We start from the raw sequence: 17,933 nt of genomic DNA on the forward strand, positions 1-17,933 counted from the left end.
GTTTTTCACTGGCAAGTTTGATCAGCCGCTATAGGGAAGTGACAGATATACTTTAGAAAATGGATACGAATGTGTCATCTGTCTTAAGTTTACACATATTTTAAAAGAGTCAGGTTACCTTTAATTAAAATTGGTTTATAACTAAGATTTGAATTGTTTAATTATGCAGTCTAGTTCTTGGATTGAAGTGTTTTTTTTCACAGGAAGCTTTAATAACTTCTTATGGATTAACAGCAGTTTTCCTTAAATGGATAACAGTTAACAAAACTTATTGCCACTCACTTTAAAACTTGTCTATGTGCTGTTTGTTATTACAGGTTATCTGTGAGAGATTGTAAACTCTTAATTATTGCTATGGGGAAAAGTTAAGTTTTATGCATTTCTTTATGCTATCAAAAAGATGAAAAGTCAAATAGAGAAATATGTGTAAAATTGCAAGCAGTACATTAGAAACAAATAGCAGATTTATGTACAAGTAGTTTTAAAACAATGACCTCAAAAACTGTTAGTAATCACAAAAAAATGTACACAGAATGAGTACCAAGTTCCAAAATCTATTATCTTCCCTTTTCTTTGACTATTTTTCCAGTGACAGCTGCCAAAAAAAAAAAGTTTTTTAAAAATTGTGGCTGCTCTTTACTGAAGGGAGGAGTAATGAAGTTTATTGTGGGGAGAGAAGAGACATTGAGATTGTTTGGAATCTGTTTAGTTGTCCAATTTACATAGTTGCCCAGTTATGCTATCAATATTCTTTTTTATCTCTCTGTTGACAGGTAGGTGAAACCACTTACCAAACAGACCAATTTACGCTGCTACGTGGATATAGTACTGAGGCACTCTAGGTATTTTTAAGTTATGAAGAAACCTATAGAGTGATTAGCTTCTACCTGATTACTTACGCTGTTGGTATATCCACAGGGCAAACATTTTGATGCTGCAAGTACAGTGAAATGTCAGAGATAATGCTTTCAGTTTTCTGCAGCTCGTAAGCCAGAAGTGAAGGAATATTGGTCCTATGAGTCTTCAGTTTCCAGACTCTTATTTGCATGAAGAACATCTGTTCTTTTAAGAATCCTCTTAATTCATGGGTGAAAAAATTCCTTCTCCCTACCCTCCCTGACAGCAGGTCCATAGTAACTAGATTAACATGTTACAATTACGGAAGTTTAGATGTTTATTGCTAGAAAGGGAAGAAACATGAATTTCAATTTTAGGAACCAGAAAGTAGACAAAACAAAATATTCTTAGACAGTAGAAACATTTTGGGGCCTGGGAACACTGTTGGTGGTGTCTCGGGGAGAAAAAATAATCTGTTGCATAATTTTGCAGAATTAATTCAGTTAATTTAAGGTGACCTGCTTCTAAAGGAGGAATGCTCTGCAGTGCAAACTCCTGGCCCCATGTGAGGTCTGCCTGTGTCCCACCTCAATGGTAGGAGGTGGGCCGATTCGTGTAACTTTGTGCTGTGTGTCTGGATTTCCTTCTGATGGAAATCCGGGCATGTGAGTAGGGTCAGAGCTAGTGCATAATCGATGTGCGTGTGTTTGGTTGAGGGAATATAGAAGTGTGGATTACACCAAAGAGTACTCTTTTTTTCCTTTAGTTGGGACTTTGTGAAGTGCATGTCTAAGAACAAGGGCTACAAGCTAACTATGCCTCTGCCCAGTGATGTTCATTCAGAGTTACTACTTAAGCATTTCTTCATATTTGCTACTTTAAAGATAAGAGTTATTTTGTTTGTGGAACATTTACAGAAATTCAAGGCAGATACTGGCTGGCTGCTACGTTTGTTGTGTTTAACAGGGTGACAGGGTGTCTATGATGGCATTTGAATAGTTGGGTTTCTTCTCCATGGTAGACCCCAGCAGGGGAACAGCTGAGGCTGCTACGAGCATGGCAGGGCTGGCAGTCTGCTGAATACTTGTCAAGAATTATAGTCAAGTGTTTTGTTCTTCAGTAAATTCATAGAAATCTTATTTGGAGAAAGGAGCTGATGACTTTTATTTAACTTTTATCAATATATTAATATTTCTTCCATTATCGGACTGCCTCTGGGCATTTATCTCGGATCATTTGCCTCTCAGTGTCAAGTGTCTGTCAGTATATTCTGTTAAAAGTTTTTCAACTTTGACCTTACTTCAGTAGTGGCCTTGGCCTAGCAATGAGTGGTTGCACCTGAGAGTAGATGACTCCTGGGTTCTGGATTTTTGAGTCTTGGTCTAGTTGCAGCAACCAAGTTCAGAAAAGCCAACTCTGGAGAAATAGCCAAAGTGGTAGCAGTATAGTGCTGCTTTATGGGCATAGGATTAGGAGTCTCCCTCCTCACCCTCAAAGAGTCCTGATACTTGGTTGGACCTTACTGCTCTCCGAAACAAAGGCCAGAGTAGGCTTGAGGCTGGCAGTCCAGTGAAGCATTGACAACCTTGTACCACACTGGGTAGTGTAAGTGACAAGCTACAGATGCTGTTTGGGGAAGACAGTAGTGTTCAGAATACTGACGTGTTAGTGCTTGAACCATTGCATTAATTTGGCAATAATCCAACTGTTTTTTATTATCAGAAGGGCAGTTGTATGTGGTTCCTTCATAAAAGTCTGAAAAATAAGTGTCTTGTGTCATCGGATACAAATGTGTGGGCCCTCAAGTCACTCACAGTCAGTCTGGAATTACACAGGAAGCCGCCCTCTGCATTCCAGCTGTACACAGCTGTCCTTACGCTGGCATCATTGCAGAGTGAATGAGCTTACATTTAGGGTAGCTGTATATGAAGATGCTCCACTGCCTAGCTGCTCTCTTCTGTGGTAATTAACTTACTGAGTAAATGTTTTTGGGGCATCCGAAAGTAAAAATAATACTAGTTTTGACATGTGTCATGAGTAAAAGTGCTGTAGATGACTTGTATTGTGTCATGCAACATTCCCTTTGGGATTATAAGGTAGTAAAAGGCTAATATCCTTACAGGGGTTTCTGCATTTATCCCCCTCCACTGCAGATTTTGAACTGTTCTGTTGATGCCTTTATGTCTTTTGGTGAATCGATCATTAAGTCATGGAGCTGATAGAGACTTGAGCACATCAGAGGATTTTTATGGGTTTTGTTAAAATGAACCATAAATTGCGAATCGTATTATTATGGAGCAAGTTAGCTACAAGTATGAGGGTTTAAACAGTTTCTTGTGATGCTTCATCTACTACTGTTATATAAGCTTTTAAAGTATGGCTTGATATTCAGATAAACATTGTGAACGTTAAGATGCCGGACTTGAAGACTCAAAACTCAGCGTATCATCCAAAATGGCGGAAGCTTTTTTTAAAAAATACTTTACTTGAGGAAATGAAATTATATAAACTGCAGTGGCTTGATGAGTTCAGAACACACTTGTTTTAGATGCTGAGAATTACTGTTGAGAAAAAAAAAATGTTCAGTACTGATGTGGGTGAAAATGCATATACTGGCAAAATCCAAGAGGAGTGAGTTGCCTGGTGAGGATGATGAGAGGGAAGTATATATGTGAAAGAAAGGCTCAGGAAGGTTTCATCTCTTAAGTACTTCCCTTTCACTTTTCCAGAGAGGGGCCGTTGGGTGAGGTAACAGCAAAAGGTGAGCATCTCAAATGGGAATGAACCCTTCCTGTGTGATGGGGGCTGGCTGGATAGGACCTAAGGGGACAAGGCGTTTCTGAGGGGTCCTCAGGCAAGAAGGGTTGATGGAGAGAAAACTCTGGTGGCATTTACGGTACTGCTGAATCTTTGACTAGAGAACTGTCTTGGTTGCTGAGAGTTTTTGATGGAAGCTGATGCAGACATTCACAGTCAGACAGGTAGAAACAACTTAATGGGAGGCTTGAGAATGTGGGCCAAAAGGTTTGAAGAGTAGGGCCTGGAGATTTGGGACAGGGCAAAGTCTAGGGAGATGAACAACCTCCAAAAGGAGAAAAAAAAGAACAGAAAAGCACAAATGCTTCTCTGGCTTTTTTTTCCTCTAATACAATGAGACCGTGCTATACCAAAACTCAACAAATTTTAGATGATAGTTCTGCATTTTTTTTTCCGATAGTATTATGTTCCAAAAAAGGGTAATAGCATCCATAAAAATTAAAAATTACCTTCCCGAGGGAGGAATTCTGGCAGAAGAATCAAAGCATTTCAGTACTTCTTTTAGTGGACAGTCAGGTTTTGTTATTCTTCCCAAGCAGAGCGGGGCTGGACTCATTCAGTAATGGAGTAGAGAATGCCAAATTAACACCAGCCTGTGTTTGCTGGAAATGCCTTGTAGTGGATGAGAAGCACAGCTCACATCTGAAATAATCTTTAAAGAATCCCATGGCACTCTTTATAGAAGTGATGGTATTTAACTCTGTTAGTCTGGATGGTTTCCAACTTGAGTATCTGATTTTTCCATCCACCTTTTTGTTTTATTAGTTTTCTCAATGGGTCTAAGTTGTAAAAATATTCTCTACTGACAGACTAGCTTCTTCAGTTGTAGACGATAATTTCCAAGTTATTTTTTGCCTTTTGCCCTGTTGATGTCTTGGAGTATGTTGCCCCAGAAGTGAAATGAGCAGCAGTGTTGTCATGCCCAGGAGCCATACGCTTGCATACAGGTCTGACGGTGGGGAGTGGGCTCATTTATCCATGTGGCGATCCGGAGGCCAACAAAGTCACTCCCAGGGCAAAAATCAAAAGCAGGTTTTATTTTGGCTCCAGCAAACTCAAACAGACCAAAGCACTGGGGTGCACGGCCAAGACATGGAGGTGCAGATTCCTAGAGTTATGGAAACAAATCCTAAGCTGCTCAGATCACAATCTGATCCCTGAATGCAGCCAAGATCACTGGGATCTGATCCAACATGTGCACTGTAAGGTAACAGGATGGAGACAGAGAGAAAGAGAGAGAGAGAAAAAAGGAAAGAAATCACCACATCCGTGGGCAGTGGCAGTTCCTCGGAAACATGTGGTCGCAGCAGCAGCTTCTTCCAGGCCATGTGCAATTGAAGTGATGGTCGAGAGAGAGCGTGGGAGTGAGAGCCTCCTGCGTGGTTCCTCGCGAGTTCTTTTATAAGGCCCGTCCAACCCCCATCAGCATGTGTTGGGGTGGTCCTGCCACGTGTCTTTCCAGAGGGTCTGGCCTGGGCAGTCTGCCGGGTGGAGCCAGCTCTGGACCTTGAGCTCAGCCAGGAGAGGGAGAGCTGTGCTTACTCCTGCACCTCCCCTCCATTGAACCCGGTGCCACAGACGAGGCCCTTGGGCGATATCCCAAGCTCTGTCCTTGGGGAGATCTGCTGCTGCACCACCTGCACTATTCATTGCTGGTGCCACAAACCAAACACACAAATGGCCAGCCTTCAAACAAAATGTTTAAGGCAAAGAAAGAAGGAAAGCTGGACTTTACATTCTGCCCCATGACTTAAACAGTTGTCACAGAACTCAAACTGAAAACTCAGGTACATGTCTGTAGTGGTGACACTTATAAGAAGGGGAGAGGATGAGGAGAATAAGGCTGAGGAAGAGAGAAGGAAGGGATAGTCACATCCTGGATTCATGAGCTGTCAACTTGCTAGTTGAAAGACAGGGGTTATTTCCCAGAACCATGAGCTGTCAACTCGTGCCCAGGCCTCTTTCAGCTTGTCCAATTGAAAGATGAGAGGATTTCGGGATCGGGATGTACCAGATAGAGGAAGAAAGATAGGGAGGAGAAGATAAACAGGATGGCCTGTGTGATTATGGAAGGATCAGGGTTAATATAATAATAGCAGAGTGCAAGCTAAGCAGTGCTTACTGCTGCACCTCCCCTCCATTGAACCTGGTGCCACAGACGAGGCCCTCAGACGTTATCCCAAGCTCTGTCCTTGGGGAGGTCTGCTACTGCACCATCTCCACTATTCGCTGCTGGTGCCGCAAAACAAACACACAAACGTCCAGCCTTCAGACAAAATGTTTAAGGCAAAGAAAGAAGCAAAGTCAGGCTTTACAAGTGCGTTTTAGGTAATTCTATGTAAAGCTTTTGAAAGGTTCTACTATTAAATTCTTAATGCAGACCATTAGTATTTTAAAGTTTAAATTTAATTAAGAGACTGTGCTTGAATTTTGCAATGAACTGAAAATAAAGGTTCTCAGTGGTTGCTTGATTTATTGCCATGGCTTGTAACTGACCCAGACTGTGAGCCATGTTCAACATGTGAGCATTTCCCTATGTTGAAAAGCTGATGCTTTGATGCTGCTGCTGATGTGTATCCTCAGCCTCACAGAGGAATGGGAGTTTGAGAGTAGGGAGGAATGAAACCTGTAATCCAGACTTTTTCCTGTGGGGTTGTGCGCATCATGTGTCTTGGCAGCAGACCCTCATAAAAACTCTGTAAAGAGACATTTAAGGCAATTGTGATTTAGTTCTGTGACAGGACTGTTCATGCCTTGGAGGAAGGGGAATGGGCAGAATTATCACCCTTGATTTGAAATTTCTGATCTAACCACCATGTTGTTACAGTTACAGATTTAGGAAGGCCACTGTCGGAGGGTTTGACTGTTTAGATTAATAACAGAGACATTTCATGTTAAATTAGAAGACTTGTTAATGGTTAATAGTTAAGATGTGCAAATTATCTGAAGCCATCTGAGACGGTTAAATTACCTTCTATGACAGAAAGATAATTCACTGACTGTAATTTGGAATGTCCCAGAACCTAATTTAATACAGTTCATGTTCACCAGATGAATTAAGCCTGTGGAAGAACAGGGAAATTTTAACTTGATGCCCAGGCAATTAGAATACTTTGTTATATTATTACGTATCTTATTTGAAATAGTATGTAGAGAAAATGCTAAGGCGGAATTTCAGGTAATGGCACTCAGATCGTATTATTTACAAACAACCATTTGTAAAGATCTGTATTTCTTACAAAAACATTTCTTTAGCTATCACTGCTGGTTTTTCACACTTTTCAACTATGTGTCATTTGATCCTTTCTGAGGAATGTGCCATCTAGGGAGCTGGACAGACAGATACGATTCAGGACGACAAGTCCAAGGAGCAGCCTGTAGCAGGTAGTTGCCTGTGTTACATTAGAGCTGGAGAGTTGTTAGGACTTAAGTGAAATGTGATGTCCTCTGCGTGCCAGAACAAAAACAATGAGAAATCACTCAGTAGCCTGGATTGAAGCTCAAGTGCTAATCTTCTGGCTTTCATCTAGATGTCTTTGTTGACCTTTTTACATGTAAGAAATTTTTTAAGAAAGTTACAGAAAAATCATACCTGGCTGGAGGTACCTAGTAAAGCTATTCTCATGTTGTTAATATTTAAGTTTGAGGCTTAGATTTTCAGGAAGGGAAAAGCCCCTGTAAACGAGAAAACCCCCAAGTCTGGCTAGAGGTGGAATGAGCTTGATAATTGGCTTAGTGCTGTAACCCAGTGTTCTCGATTCTCCTTCTCTTCTTTATAATTTTAGCATTTTTTGTATCTTAAAAGTTCTATCGTTCCAGTTTCTTTTGTAAGAATTGGGGCTGATGTGTGTCCTTCACTAAGGGCAGGTGTTTATTATTTACTATTTAGAATGATTTTTTCCTCCAGTGTATTTAATGACAAAATCCACAAACTCCCAGCTGTGTGGTGGGTTTACATGTGGAAAGTAACAGAGCTTCTCTGTAGACTAGGAATTGATCCAGTAACAAACATCATAAACAAAACTATTTGTAGAATTCTTCAAGTAAATGTACCTTTTATTACAGTATTAAGCACTGTCCTATGTTTTATTTTACCATCACCTCTAAGGCTTTGGTCTGGAAATCGGGGAGGTGTGGGGACATGGTTACTGAACTGAATTTTATTTTCACAGCATAGAGACTTGATTTAAATAGCTTGTTTAATCATGATTAAATCATGACTAAAATTGGTAAGCAGGAGCCCTTGATTAAACTATTGATTCTAATCCTGTTTTCTGTTTTTACCTCTATTATTTCGTTCGAAGCTTGCTCTTTGTAAATGGTAAATTACGCATTTCTTATTCACTGCTTAAGGATGTTTTTATGCCTCGTGTATTTTTATTGAAAATAAATTAAAAAATTAAAAGTTTCATTTTAATTTTAAAGTTTTATTTTAATTATGACCTAAATGATCCTGGGTGCAATTGCTGTACCATTATTTAATAGAAAACTGATATATTTGTTTATCAAAACAGCTTTTGTATGTAAAATTGATAATTGGTAATTATTGAGCAAAGGAATCAATATATCGTTTCTGCTTAAAATTTAGGTTATCAAGAAGATTTGGATGTCTGAATATTTAGATGGCAAAGAATTAGGCATTTAACGTGCATAGCTGTGGTTGTAAATTATGTGGGTATATGCATTTGACGATGTTACTGATACTGATTTTAAAATCTGTAGAGCTTTTTTATTCCATTCCAACTTTTTATTGTATTATTTACAAAAGAAAGAAAATAAGATGTCTTTGTGGTTTACCGAAGTCTCCTTTGGTTGTAGTGATAATGTACTAATAGATCATCAGGAGTGGAAAAACTCTAAGCTAATAGCATTGTAAGGATGCATACATCCAGGGAGGTTTTGATTCAATGTATTTAAAACATCCTTTGCTTTGGATAAGGCAAAAGGTTTCTCTGAGCATTCCCTCAGAGAAAAAAAGCCTGTTTTGTGTACCTGGGGGCTTAGACGTCTATTAAAAAACCCACATATTGCTGTTGAACTTACCACAGGTCTTTTGTCTTGATGTTATAAATGAAATCACTTTTCTAGAGCTCTATTCTGAAGTACCCCATGCCTCTTGGCCATGATCTCCCCTTCACATTTTCTGATTTAAAGAACTGAAATTTTGCTTCAAGCTGTCTTATGTTGTTGTGCTCAGAGAATTTGTTACTGGACTAACAGGTTATAATATCTGCTCTTGTGCGCATGGCATGCAGAAGCATGCAAAGTAAACCTTCACATGTTTCATCTGTTAGTCACTCCAGTATCTCTTACCAGTCAGGCAGATGGTGTATTGCTTCATTCATGCAGCTAGTACAGGTTCGACTTCCTTAAACTGCACTGATTGATAATTTTTGGTATCAAGAAACACAGAGATATTTCAGAGATATAGTTGGAGAGAGTAAGTTAAACTATTGGCAAATCCAAGAAAGGTAACTATAATCACAATGTGCTATAACGTTTAACAAAGTGATCGAATGATATATATGGCAGCTGTCCTTTCTCTTATTGAAACGCTCCTACCATCTACTTCAGGTGATTTTATTTTTTTTAATGTTATTGATGTCATTTGTACTTAACTGCAGATCTTTCAAGGCACAGGTCAGTTTTAGATCACTTCTGGTTTTGACCAAGCGTGGAGGCTTTTCTGCATTGCTGAACTCTCAATATAACTGTGTACTGCCCTTCATTCTGTTTTGAGTACTTACTAGAAGTACTGATGCTTTTCACCATGCCATCATCTATACTACTGCTTTTTAAAAATCGTTCATGTTAATTCAGGAGTAACTTTAGGGAAAAACTTCTGGATAATATTGCCCTTTCTGGAGCAACCCCTTTGTGTAAGGGTTTTACCACCTGCTGATATATGAGAGACAAGAGTAGATAGGAAGTGTGAGCCTCAAAAAGGTGATGTAAATGAATATTGCTTTTCACCACATATGCAGAGAAATGGGTCACTGAGAACTGAGGTAAAAAAAAATTACTGTTTGTTCCAGAGTTTGCTGTTTGACTTAGCTGTAAAAGAAAGTAACAAGGAAAAAAACCTGAAGTCTTACATTCTTTTGATTTAGCTTTTGGCATCAGCAGCCACAGAAAGAGCGAAGACCCTATTTAAAAACATGTTTAGGTGCAGGTACATATAACGTGTCTATTTCTAACACCTCTATGTCAAGGATTGAATACGTGAGGCTGTAAACCATTGGGTAGAAAGGAAGGTCTTAATGGTAATATGTCACTTCTAAAGTGATAAACAGTGTTGCAGACTTGCCTAGTGGTACTTGCATGTATCAACTAAGGTTTTCTTGTGTTTTTTTCTGTCACACAACGTGTGCGTTTTCTTGGTTTTACTATCATATGCCATCCGTTTTTACTAGCTTGAGAGCACTCTAATTTCTTTATAGTCTTAAGCAACTTGAAACTGGTCAGCTACAGACAGAACTGCTGTAAAGGAACTGTTGGCCACCCTGGAGCTGTGGGCAGTAAACTGGAGCCTGTAAACTCTTAAGTGGTAGTAGCAGTGTATATTTAACTTTTGAGTCCTATAACTTGGTCTTGAACCATCATATACTAAACATATTTCCCTTTTCCAGTAATGTACGTGGAGGGGAAGAAGTTGTAAACCCATGGTGTTTTTTCAGAACCACTGAAGTAAATGGTGAAATTGTAATGGACTTGAAAGAACTGTATATTTCAGGACTACTTTTTACTATTATTGAGAGGTTTTAATCCCATTCTACTTTGTGGCAATCTGAAAGCAGGGCAGACTCCAAACACCGATTTTGCTCTTACCGAAAGGTAACAAAAATGCCATTCCATTTAATCTAGAATTAACCTTAAGTCATTAAAATTGAGTTAAGAAGAACCATCTCTCCCCAAAACACTGAACAGTTGTGATCTGCTCTTGATAGGATGGTAATGTGTAATGGAGGAGCCTGGATATTGATCAGTGAATGGCTACTGAGCATGGAGGTGATAGAGAGAATGGGATTTACATAAACATGTGGTGTATCCTCAGGAGGCTAATGCTTCTTTACAGTAAATGCTCTCTTCTTTTGTTTATGTGATCCCACAGGAGCTTTAAAGTTCTGATTCACAGAAGTACTTTAATAAACAGACTTCCTCTTATTACTGCTTTAGTTCTGCTGTGTGCAAACTAGCATGGCTTCCGAAAAAAAAGATGAGGGAGGTGAAGAGTGGTGGTCAAGGGAGCTGTGATTTTTGTAGAAGGAGAAGAGAGTTCTTGGTTGCCAGGCCCTAGCTGAGTGGATGAATTCCCACAGCTGAAGAATAAGAAAATTGCTAAGGAAGGAAAGTAAAGGGACAGAAGACTTAGGCACCAGGACAGACCTTGAATTTGGGGCCAATGGATACATTCACTTCCAAAGATTCTGCCCCTACATCCTGTTTGTAATACTGAAAGTAAAGTACCAGCTTGCATTTCACTGTTTTGGGTATATTAACTGTGTTCTGTGAGTGCAGTTTAAATAAAGTTTTAACTAATCAAATTGAGATTAGAAGCAGATACTATACATCTTCAGTATGATTTTTAACAGACAACACTTAAAAAGGGGTAATGCATCACTTATTCAGGATTTTCTTTGCATCAAGCTTGATATCTTGGCATAATGTAAATTCTGCTGGAAAACAATCCCAATAATTTATTGTCCACTGGGAAAGCAAACTCACAGCTGATTTCATGGTGTGGTGCTGTCTCCATCCCTTCCATTGCTACTGTGATTAGTTTTCTCCATATGTACTACAGGGCATTGAATACACTAATGCTATAAAAGGTAGGTTATAAAGGGAGACAGGTTTAACTTGTGCGTCATGCCATAAGCACGTGAAAGTGAGAAATGGGTGACAAGTTATTGTGAGAAAGAAGATGACAACTTGAATAACACTTGTGATGGCCAAATAACGTTCTCCCTCCAGCATTTGAATAACAAGGGAGAAAAATACAGGCAAAATTTCTTAGGAAGAGAAGCCAACACAGAAACCCAAGCCTTCTGTGTTTTCCCCTTGATTTTATTTCTTGCACTGCACGCACGAGATCTTGCCCCAGAGATGTGGAATGAAAATTGGATGAGTGCAGCTGTAGGATGTACAACCTAGCTATCACTCTGTTTAGTCCATTGTATTGTGATCTGATCTTCCGCTTTCTCTGCAGTCTAAATGAACAAGTAGTCTAGATGGTTCTGTAGATTTAATTACACCAGGAACTGCAGTGAGGCAGTGCAAATACCATATTGCTTGCCCTTGTTTCTTAAGCTATGCTGTCTTGGTTTTCCTGGACTTCCTTAGTTTGCTTCCATAGTAGTTCCATTGCAGTTCAAATTTTGAAGGGGAGGAACATCTGTGAGGCTTAAATTTTGTACAAGTGTGATAAGCGCGATGTTTGTGTGTTTTTTGTTAAAGCACACTGGCTTAGACTTGGCCAGCGTCACTAGTCCTTGATGGTGAGGGAAATTCAGTTGTGTTGGGAATAAGGCTTGTAGGAGTATAAGGAGGTGAAAGGCTGGCTGGTGAAGGGTGCAGTTCCTAATAAAGTTTCTACAGTTCTAGTTGAAGACTACGTTATTTCTGGTTCCAGAGAAGAATACATATTCCGCTGTTGTTTCTTTCACTAGCTAGACTTATTAGGGTTTGGCTAAAGTTTTACATTTTTGCCACAGACGAAGTTTTACATTTTTTGGGATTACATGCTTGATGCATGTTTTCTTTTAACATGTAGATCGGTTCTGTTGCTGAGTTGTGATCTGAAAAGCACATGGAAGAAATAAGTGCTCTTCTATCTTTCTTCAGAGAATACTTTCTTGCTTGTTATTTGGTTAATTGGACCATGGCCCTCCTCAGTGCCGTTCGGACCCTGAAAGTACGGGGAGTGTCCCTTTACGAGGCAACCTGTTCTTTAGAAATGGTGGAAGTATGCTTGCCTCCTAACAACCTTCCCATGTGGGCAAACCAAGGACTTTTTTTTTTTTTTTTTCCTAAGTTTTCACTTCTTTTCTCTTTGACTGGTAATGTCCTCCATGTTCAACTGCAGCTTAGGAAAAAGAGTATGAAAGGAGGAATATACATACATAGAGAGAGACATACATCTTCCTTCTTCCATCTATGTATAGCTATATAGATAGAAGATATATCTAGAGAGAGGTGGAGATAAATATTAATTTCCTATGTATTTTTAATTTAGTCATGCAGAAATATGCAACAGTGAGTGAAGAAGAAGGTAGAACGTGCCCTAGGCCAGAGCTGCAGCATCTGTATGTTGGAGGCTGTTAAAATAGATTCAGTGGTGAGGAAATGGAGTAATAAGAGTGAATAATCATTGCTGCAGGAGAGGTCTATCTTTTGCTGCTTTCACTCATCAGTCCATGGAAATAGCAGAGAATATTTCTATGCCTTGTTAGGAGTGGATAACAATAACATAGAGAAATGGTACACTAATTAAAAGAATGGGTAGCATCCAAGATGATAACATTGGTGCAGAGCAATGAACTTTCACATAGACAAGTGAACAAGAATGGGGATGGTAAGGACTAAGATTTTGGATTGTTTTTCCATGGGAGCTATGGCAAAGGATGATCAAACACTTATCTAGAGTGGTATTTGATTAAGAGAATAAATAAAGTTTCATGGAAGGGGATGTATTTGTGAAATGCAACCATGAGTAAGTGACTACTGATCGAAAGCATGGATGCCTACAGCATTTGTAATGCAGTCAAGACTGGCTTTCTACATGACATAGTGATGGAACAGTTGGTGATGGTTGAGTGCCTGTGGTTTATGGTTTCTGACTCCATCTGAAAGAAGAGAATGAAACAAATCAGGGAATGTTGTTTCTGCTGTATCTAATCAAAGGCCATATGTGATGCAGTTCCCATGCAATGTATTTGCACTGTTTCATGTCTACTTTGTTGATTACCATTCTGTTATTACCTGTGTTCTTGGACACTCAGCTCTGTACATTAGTCCTTGTAAACCCCATATGATGGTTGAGTAGCTGAACTTGGAAAATCTGGCAAGTGACGCAGAGATAAAATCTGTGTATTCTTACTCGCATGAACACACCCTTCTTTTGTCTTACCTTATTTGATGTATTTCTGTCTTATTTTGAGAAGAAAGAATGTACAGTTACTTACCTGTGATAAGATGAATCTCATCCAGGAATATAGACTTTCCCTAAAGTCTGTCTGGAAGATGCTTAAACTTGTGGGAAATAGAAGCTTATGTTTCAGATAACTCTGCATAAGAATTGGTGGATAAGTTTGTGTGAGGGGGTGGAGGGAAAGGTAGTAATAAAAAAAAGAATAAAAATCTGCTTGATACGTAATCACTCTATCCCAGTGTAATTTGCACCTTAAGCTTAATTCCAAAACATCTAGTTTTCTTGAATCTCACTTACATGATAGACATTCTGCATTTAAGGACAAAAGAAATAATTACATTTAATGTCTCCAATTTACAGTTGCATCATTACACAAACATCATTACCTATTTTAATTCATCAACGCAGATCTTTTATCAAGTGTGTGGAACACAGTTAATTGACGCTGGCAGGAATTACACTGTCATTAGGTAATTATTTGAAAGGCTTTGTCTTTAAATGCAAATCCCTGAAACCTCTTTCATTAAAGTCTTAGGATTTTTGTAGTAGAACCATGCCAATCTGAACAGCTGCATAATTTGTTTATTCTCTAATCTGGATTTTTTGAAATATGAGCATTGTTCTGCAAATTATTTCCTTCAAAACAGAGCATCTTTGTTTCGGGTTCTAGTGACAGGGTGGTCTGAGTTCATAGGCAGAGTGTGTAAGTGATTAAGTTGGTGCATGTGCTTTTCCTGGTTCTTTGAGGAAGCATTATTCCCTAGAAAATCAGATCTAGCAACCTTAGTGTGTACGTCAAATGGTCCTGATAAAAACAAAATAATAATGAAGACTTGAAATAATATTTCATAAATAAATAAAATCAAATAAATAATTTTCATAAAATGTTAAGTTTGAAATTCTGAAATTACTTTGCAAGAAAGATGGCTGTCAAAATATCTTTTCATGGTGTGCTTTCATATCGCCATTATTCAGAGCAGTTCTGTGGAATTCTTCCTGCTGGAGGGGACTGCATAGTGAAAGGTAACCTGCAGGAAATTAACTGCAGTGTGCTAAAATGCACAAAAGTATTTAAAATTTACTATTTTAAAAAAGGGATGGGCTATTTTTATCCATGACATTCAAGGTATATTTGTCTGTAATGGCACAGAGCAAGTAGCAAATAAGAAGTTTTATAGGAGATGGCAAAAAAGATCTGAGTGTGCATTTTAAAATAGAAATAACTTTTTCACAAATGCATTAGAGATACTAGGCACCATTAAGAAATGATGAAGAAGGTGAAATAATTAATCACAAAGATACTAAGTGCCTTTGTTCAAATCCTATTTCTGTTTAGCAGAAATAAAGTCTGTGTATGCTGCTGCATGATAAGAATGTAATAGGTGCAAGTGAAAAGAAGACTCCAATGGAACAAATGAAACCCTGCTTGGAAACTGCCTAGAAATAAATCAACAGGTCCAAACAGTTGTCGCTAAAGCGTATCAAGGGGACTAGGAAACTGATTTGCAGTAATGGTGACACTAAGTAGAACCAGATAAGTGTCTGAAGACTAGAGAAGAGCATGAGCAGCTTTTAGGGGAGAAGTCGAGTGCATCTTCTATTTGGTGGAATACATAATGGTTTAAATAATTTATGGAAATCAATAAATGTCTGGAAGGCAATGGAACTGTAAGCAAAAGTGCTTAACAGGCTTCTAGCAGACTAATCTTGCCAAACGTCCTTTGTTTTGCTTTCCTGAATAGCAATGCACAATTAAAGGGAAAGCCGCTGCATCTGAAGTTCAAAATAGTTTACAGTGAAACAATTCCAGGTAGTAAAGTTGGATGCCTGAATACATATGACCTTCCTTGAATTTTCACCTTCGCTTAATAAAACTGATTCAACTCATTAACTTTCGACTTGGGACATTTTGAAGTTTGGAGACAAAGTAAAATACATGCTCCGTTTGCATCCTGCTCGAGCAAAGGGTCTGTATTTGGAGCAGCTAGTCGTTCACATAGCTGTATCAGCCTGTTAGAAAGCTGGGAGGTTTCATGAGAGTTCACAGTATAGGTACTAATAAGAAGCAAAATCTTCTGTTTTACCTCTGCGAAAGTGTGAGATTTTAGCCCCTTGGTTTACTTCTTCAAGGAGTGTGTGCAGGAAATGAGTGTCTAAGAAGACATTATTCTTATTATTTAAGAAGAATGCTGAATTTCTGTACAACTTCACGCTTTTGGAAAGTGGCAGTTTTAATAAACTGATTGGAGAGAACAGAATTCAGCAAAATGAAGTGGGTTGTAGAAAAGGAGCTTAGATGAGTCATATGTTGATTTTTATTTTTTTTTAAAAAAAAACCCCACAAAGCCATCCAGATGCAATAGTCCATATAATGGCAGTAAGTTTCCTACAACAGAATTAAAGGAGCCTCATAAATCTGTACCTAGTTAGCTGCATTATCTGCAGCTTAAAATCCAATAATTTTTTATTTAGAGTAGAATTTTGGGAACCTGAAACTTCTCCAGCTTAGAAGCATTCAGGATATTCAGTAAATGAGTACTTTTCATTTTGAGCAATGCGTGTGCATAGTAACATTTCAGGGTTTACTATCTTGCTTTTGTCTGTGTTGCGAGTTATTTTGGGTTTTGTGTTCCTGCATGTTGCTATTTTTTGACTCTGTAATATTTTTGTGAGTATTTAGCAAGTGATAATAGCTGTAAGTCACAGATGAGTATGTCTGCCTATTGGATTTAGCTTTCCTGCAGCAAGACTTCATGGCTTGGTACGCTGAAATATGAGCTTGCGTGCAGTTTCCTTGCTGAGGAGAAGAATAATGGACTGCAAAACGCATTCTGTTGCTATTAGCTTTTCAACTGGATTGAGCTATTCATCGGAAAAAGTGTGCTACAACAATTAAGTTTATCCCTGTGCTCGGTTGGCTTGCTGTTTCCAAAAGTTAGATGGACACCTATTTTGTGAAGAGGCTAATGTTTTATTAATGGTAGAAATTATTAACTAAAACTGAAGCTGGAAACGTGCAAGGAATGGAGGTTTGAAGCTCAGTAGGAGACTGTAAAAGAATTCTTTAATGTAGATGTTAAATGCCCTATGCGTGAGTTATACGTTGCACTGGTTAGAGCACTCTTCATGGCAAATGGAAAGGCAGAAAACCTTTGGCTTTCACAATCTGCTGCTTACATGTAGATAGAACCTCACTGCTAAGACGGTGGGTAGTGAAAGAAGTTACTAATTTCTAAACAGCTTTGTAAAACCTCTGCATCAAGCACTGCTTTTCAGCCTTTGATGTTTGCTAGATACTTTCTCTTAAACAAGCATCTCAGGAAGCTCTAAGTCCAGGTGAATGTTTTGTTACCTTTGGAGGGAGGTATCTATGTTGCCTAGTAGAGTCAGTATAGCAGAGTGTCTTGAAAATGAAAAGGAAAATATCAGAGGACCTTTTTTTAACATTTCAGTTGCCCAAGACTCTTTTCAGCTTAAGCATATTTTTCTGTTAGTTTTCTCCAAATTACTGCCATGAAAATGTGGTGGACTCTCTCCAGTCTGGGTGCTTTGGGAGAGTAGAGTTTTTCAAGTTGAGGTAACTCGACTTGAAAAGGGAATTCACACTACAAAAGTGCGGTTGATGCCATAGGTATTCTTTGAGTGTAGGAACTGAATAGTTGTTCTGTTCTTCATTACATACACTGAATGTTTTTCAGGAACTCCAGGAAGGAACTTAATGACATACGGTTTGAGTTTACCCCAGGCAGAGGTAAGGCTCCTTCAACTGAATTATCCTCTTATTGCTCAAAAAGGTATTTCAGAAATTTATTACTGCTTTTGGTTAATATCAACTACCTCTTTGGAATGTTTCCTGCTGTGCAGAGCTTTACACTTGAACAAGAATAGCGGATGTATGCAAATTCTAGTGGCAAGGTTGCAAAATGTATAGCATATACTAGAAATCTTGATTCACAGTATACTGTATAAATTTCATTTCTTACTGAAATTATCTAGATGTCTATAAGATCTTGCATAGCAATATTTACGGCTTTGGATTTTCATTTTCATGTTTGGAAAAATCATAGGAAATGGAATATAGTAGTCATAAAGGTGTGTGTGGTGATGGTGGTAATATTTGAGTTTCCTGTTT

The 17,933-nt window shown here is 38.6% G+C and overlaps 1 protein-coding gene across 3 annotated transcripts in view; it reads left to right on the forward strand.

Annotated features, from left to right (window-relative positions):
* The window catches only part of STK39 (serine/threonine kinase 39), a 98,124-nt gene that overhangs the window by 59,155 nt on the left and 21,036 nt on the right, over nucleotides 1–17,933 (forward strand). For 2 of the 3 annotated variants that reach the window (XM_069861168.1, XM_069861169.1), the window contains exon 14: nucleotides 17,500–17,552. The exons of the other annotated variant lie outside the window; for it this stretch is intronic. In XM_069861168.1, the coding sequence (XP_069717269.1) occupies nucleotides 17,500–17,552 (53 nt within the window). The remainder of the gene's footprint in view (nucleotides 1–17,499; nucleotides 17,553–17,933) is intronic. 3 annotated transcript variants of the gene reach the window in all.

Source organism: Phaenicophaeus curvirostris, chromosome 7 (assembly GCF_032191515.1).
Source record: "Phaenicophaeus curvirostris isolate KB17595 chromosome 7, BPBGC_Pcur_1.0, whole genome shotgun sequence".
NCBI lineage: Eukaryota > Metazoa > Chordata > Aves > Cuculiformes > Cuculidae > Phaenicophaeus > Phaenicophaeus curvirostris.